The sequence below is a fragment of the Mercurialis annua genome, linkage group LG7 (assembly GCF_937616625.2).
Source record: "Mercurialis annua linkage group LG7, ddMerAnnu1.2, whole genome shotgun sequence".
NCBI classification, from domain to species: domain Eukaryota; kingdom Viridiplantae; phylum Streptophyta; class Magnoliopsida; order Malpighiales; family Euphorbiaceae; genus Mercurialis; species Mercurialis annua.
Window position 1 is genome coordinate 33,476,094 of NC_065576.1, and position 5,452 is coordinate 33,481,545.

A 5,452-nucleotide genomic window follows, 5' to 3' on the forward strand; every position below is an offset into this window, starting at 1 on the left:
CTTCAGTAAAGAAATATCTTTTCACAACAGCTATTTTCTGAAAAACAAAACAAACCGAGTTCTTGAGCAATAATAAGAAAGGTGTAATTGACCGCTGAATACAGTGCAGTATTCATCGGAGTTTGGCTGTTTTATTCTGGGGACGACGTGGTACGTACAACTGCTTGCACCATCGGAGGTAAAGCCGCGAAACGTCTTAAAAATAGCGACCTAATCCGCGACTCAGCCAGAAACTATCTTTAGTAATTTCATTCCATTTCATAAACTGTTCCAACAAGAAAGCTCAATAATACATCTTAATTTAAATTCAATGCACACCAAATTTATTGATAGAGCAATGACACAAAGATTGTTACACTCAAATAAAAAAAATAAAAAAAACAAGTAACAATTCTCCAAAAACATTGTTGTTCTTTCTCAATAATGCCTAAAAGGCAAGAACCATCATCAGCATAACTATGACCGAGTTGAAACTCATATTTAGAGTAGTTCTAGTGGATGATGATGACGGTGGTTGTGCCAAAGAAACATCAGGAGCTGGAGAGTTTGCAGGGAACGTAACAGGACCGCCGGAAGGCGATTCCGACCGTGGTGGCGGAGACATGGTAGGAGTGATTTCAGGGGATAGAGATGGCGAGGTATTGGCAGTTGTTGGAGATGGGGAGGTCATCGGAGGATTGACCGGAGAAGGAGAAGATTTTGGTGGTGGAGTTGTTGAGGGAGAGCTCGATGGTGGGGTTGTTGTGGGAGAGGATGGTGGCGGAGTTGCAGGAGTGATGGCTGGCGGTGGTGGAGTTGTTGTGGGAGAGGATGGCGGTGGAGTTGCAGGAGTGGTGGGAGCTTGTGGAGGTGGGGTTGTTGAGGGAGAGGATGGTGGTGGAGTTGCAGGAGTGGTAGGGGCTTGTGGCGGTGGGGTTGTCGAGGGAGAGGATGGTGACGGAGTTGCAGGAGTTATGGCTGGTGGTGGTGGTGATGGAGTTGCAGGAGTGGTGGCTGGTGGTGGAGTTATGGTGGCTGGTGGTGGTGGGGGTGGCGTGGGAGGTGTAAGAATTTGAATGCGAAGTTTCATTCCTTGGTCGCAGTGTCCGGCCGTGCCGCAAATGAAGTATCTAGTACCGGGAGAAGTAAGAGGAATAACTGTAGAGCCATCGCTATGGGCTTGAATTATATTATTTGGTTGGCATGAGTCATGATCTGCCGCTGATACTTCGAACACACTGTGACTAGCTCCATATTGGAATACTGCAATATTTAACATCAATCTAATTATATAATTTCAATTGACTTTCATATTTAATAACATCCCTTAACAATCTAGTGGTACATAGTAATAATTAAGGGTGGGCTGAGGATAATTTGTAAACCGGTTCATAATAGTACGGTTTTTAAAATTAAAAATCTAAACCTAAATTTTTAAACGGTTAACCATTAAATCAGTTAACTATTTAAAACGGTTTGATTTTTCAGTTCTGCAAGTTTTAACCATGTAACCAATAAAAAATTAGATATAAAAAAGATAAAATTTTAAATCTAGTATAATAAACTTTAATTTCCATTCTATTTAATTATTGAAATATAGATTTTATAATTCCTACTTCAATTACATAATTATTTAATTAAGAAAAATAGAGTTCTTTTAATATATATATATCTTCTCCTAAAATAAAAATATTTTCTAAATTAAATATTTTTTAAATATATTTCATGTTTAGAATTTTTATGTGTGTAGAATATAAAATATATTTTATCTGAATCATTAAAAACGTATGTGTCTGTGTGTGTGTGTGCGTGTTTATATATATATATATATAATTTATAAAAATATATAAATTGGTTAACCGCGGTTTTTTAAACTCCAAAACCTAAACCTAAACCATTAACCTTAAAAAATTTATATCAAAACCTAAATCTAAACTCTTGAACCGGTTAACCATATTTTTTGGTTCGGTTTTACAGTTTCAGTTCGGTTACTCGATTTGACCGATTTTTTTGCCCACCGCTAGTAAAATACCTCATGTTTTGAACTATGAGACTTTATAAGATTTCTTTTTTATAATCGACTTTATAAGATTTGAACCGGACAATTATATTATTTATATTCCTTATTGCATAATTTAATAAATAATCAAAAGAAATATGAATTAATTGACATAAGAGTTGGGTACCTCATCCAGAAAATACTTAAATTATCGTCGGTTTTACAATTTGATGACTAAATTTTAATTTTTGTAATTTTATTCTATAATTTTAATTTCTTTTTAATTTAGTTATCAAGCTTTAATTTATGCTTGCACGTAAATTTTAACTTCGACTGCTATATTTTGCTAAATAAAAATTATACGCACATAACAATTTTTATGCGCACCTTAATTTGTTTTTAATTTAGTTATCAAGCTACTGCAGTCGAAGTTACCTATATTAACTTGAAAAATTATTGTATCACATAATTTGATCTAAAAACTCGTCAGTAAAATAAATTATGCGCACGTAACAATTTTATATAAAAAAATTAGATTGTCACGTGGTAAAAACTAACTGCCGCATATGCATTTTCTCAGGAAAAACCCTCCTTTAAAATAAAATATAAATTGAGTAACCAAAATGAATGAAAGCAAAGTTTAATCATTAAAATTGCAACAACAAAAAATAACGTATCCTGATCATTAGTTATCTCATAAGAATATAAACTGCAAATTTCTCCTTTCATTCTGCTGTAATCAAAAGAGAAAAAAATAGAAAAACTTACTGAGGTTATCTCCAACAAAAAAAGATTGCGAAGCTGCCCAAGTTTGGAGATCGGTGCTAGTATCCCACCCACCATTTGGACTGCCAATTGTGTAGTCTGTAGCCATGGATAATCTGATGCATAGCACAGCTATAGTGGCTAAGCTCATCAAATATTTCATTATGGCCATCACGTTTGTGCCTAATTAGGTAACCAAAATCAGACAGATTTGAAATAGAAATGTCTGAGTTGCAATGTTTTGGTTTGGATATCTTATATAGAGAAGTGACTGCGGACTATGTCCTATTTCAGAATGGAATTCTAAATAGAAAAATAGAATTATTTGTGTTGCACTTGATGTTTCTTTATAAGGAAAAATTATGTCGCTGGTGTCTAAACTCTTTCAAATCGTCTATTTTAGTGTTTAAATTTTTATTTTTTATTTTTTAAAAATATATCAAACAAGTGATTTTAGTCGTTTTTCGGTCACTGATGTGCTAAAAGACAAATCTAACACCTTTTTACTTAAATTTATCTGTTATGTTTATAAAAAGTCTAACGATCGTGTGTATAATAATACAGAAATATATATGGAATTAAGATTTCAAATTATATCGGTAATTTAAAAATTATGTACGTTTAACCTTATTTGTAGTCTAGTGATTTAAAAATGGCCAAAAAGACTAGTTTTGTACACTTTAAAAAAAATTAAAGCAGTAATCGAAAGAAATAAAATTCAAACACCAAAATTAAAAATTTGAAGAAGTTTAGATACCGCTGCTGTAATTTATCCAATTAATTCAGATGATCCAGCCATTAGTGCCAGCTTCTTCCCTTTTAAAACTGTAGTTGACCCAATCTATTGCATTTTTCTTCTTATTTTCCTTTCCTATTTTAATGACATGTCTTTGGTGCAAAGTGTTAATAAATTTCCCATTTGCAATTGGCTGTATTTGTTCACGATCATGATTTGATTTCGTAATACTTGATATAATAACAACCTCTTGCAATTCATTATGATAAATTAAAGTTCTATGATTTAAGTTTGTAGACTTTTATCAAATACTTAAAATTAAATTCAATTAAGTTTTTAAAAAATCAATTAAATTCAATGTGTTTTAGTTTGATTTGATTTAATATTTTGAAATTTAAATCATTTTAACTCTTGATTCGATTTTGAATTTTAAAAAAAAAAACAATTAAGACCAAATAAAACATACCAAATTCTCTATTTTTATCGAGTCATATTTTATTATATTTAATTAATTTTAAAAATATTATAAATTTTGTTCTCAAAATAAATATTTAAAAATTATTAAAAAACAAAAATAGTTAAAAAAAAATTAATAAATTATCATAAACTATTTATAATGTTTGAATTTTACAAAATTAAAAATAATAATTATATGGATTAAATTGTGTTTTATTTTTAATTATTGTACTTTTTAATCAAATATACTAACATAATTAACTAATAAAAGAGAGTACTAATATATTTGATCAAACATTAGATAAAACAATTATTACAATAAAAATCAAGCAATATGATTTAATATAAAAAAATTAGACTTAATTATCCAAAACTTTAATTACCTTTTTGAATTTTTTTATTTATGATTCAAACTTTTAAAATCGTTATGTCCATTTTTCAATAATTAAACTAAAAAAATAATATATTTTTTTAAGATACACAAAGCTTATTAATTAATATTGTTAAGAAAAGTCAACATATTGCCGGCATATTGTACAGAAAGTATTGCAGGTTTTAAAGTTTAAGGTGCACCACCTAATCTAATGGTGTGCAACTTAATCATTTCAACTTGAACTAAAAATTAGGATAATATTCTCTCTCTTTTTAATAACGGCCCTCCACAGCCATATAATAAAACTGGCCTACCACGTCCCTGCCCTCAAAACCCGACCTCCTCAAATTATCTCTATAGTTGTAAATTTGTCTTCTGGTTGGATTGTCAGATGGATTTTTCTCCTGCAGGGACGCCCAAATAGCACACGGCTTAGCCTGTGCCGTGCTCATATCTCGCACAATCTATTTGGACGCGGGACTCAGTCCACTCATTTGACGATGTCCCTCGGGATAGACAATCAAGTCATGGTTATGCATACTCGTACTCCCAGATTTTGCAACGACTTTCCATTCAACTCCCTTCAACTGCACCATAATCGCGAAAGGGCATTTATACGCCTTCGTCTTCGTATTCTTCCGTTTAAATAATTTTGAATTTGTGAGCCCTCTATACCGCTCACCCCGAGAACATTTCAAAAGCTTTCGTGTTCCCCCATTTTTGTGTGAAGAAATAACCAGGTCGAACCCAATATGAATGGCAACTCGTTTCGCCCACTGAATTGCCTCAACGTCACTTTTAAATTTAATTTCGGGATTAAACTGTCCACTGTAATCGACACTATCATCACTAAAAACTTCAAATTGAACCTGTAAAGTAAACATAAAATATATTAATAATTAATTAATTTTTTTTTTAAAAAAAAAAACAGTAGTGTGGGACGTCCACGAAGGACGTCTCGTACGGTTAAGGACGTCCTCATGGAACGTCCTTATTAGGTGAAGACGTCCATGCGGAACGTCCTTACCTTATAAAGACGTCCAGGTAGGACGTCCTTAACCGTGCGGGACGTCCTTCGTGGACGTCCCCACTTCCCGGACGTTTCCTCGGGACGTCCGGAAGATGAACAGTCCGAAAAAAAAAC

At 32.4% G+C, this 5,452-nt stretch overlaps 1 protein-coding gene across 1 annotated transcript; it reads right to left on the reverse strand.

The window, feature by feature from the left end:
- Positions 1 to 222: 222 nt before the first annotated feature.
- On the reverse strand, positions 223 to 2,984 carry LOC126654950 (uclacyanin 1-like). Its single transcript, XM_050348953.1, has 2 exons — positions 2,747 to 2,984; positions 223 to 1,242 (listed from the first exon to the last, which is right to left on the reverse strand). Exons 1-2 carry the CDS (start codon positions 2,913 to 2,915, stop codon positions 428 to 430), a joined length of 984 nt encoding a protein of 327 aa, XP_050204910.1. The 5' UTR covers positions 2,916 to 2,984; the 3' UTR covers positions 223 to 427.
- Between the last annotated feature and the right edge of the window lie 2,468 nt (positions 2,985 to 5,452).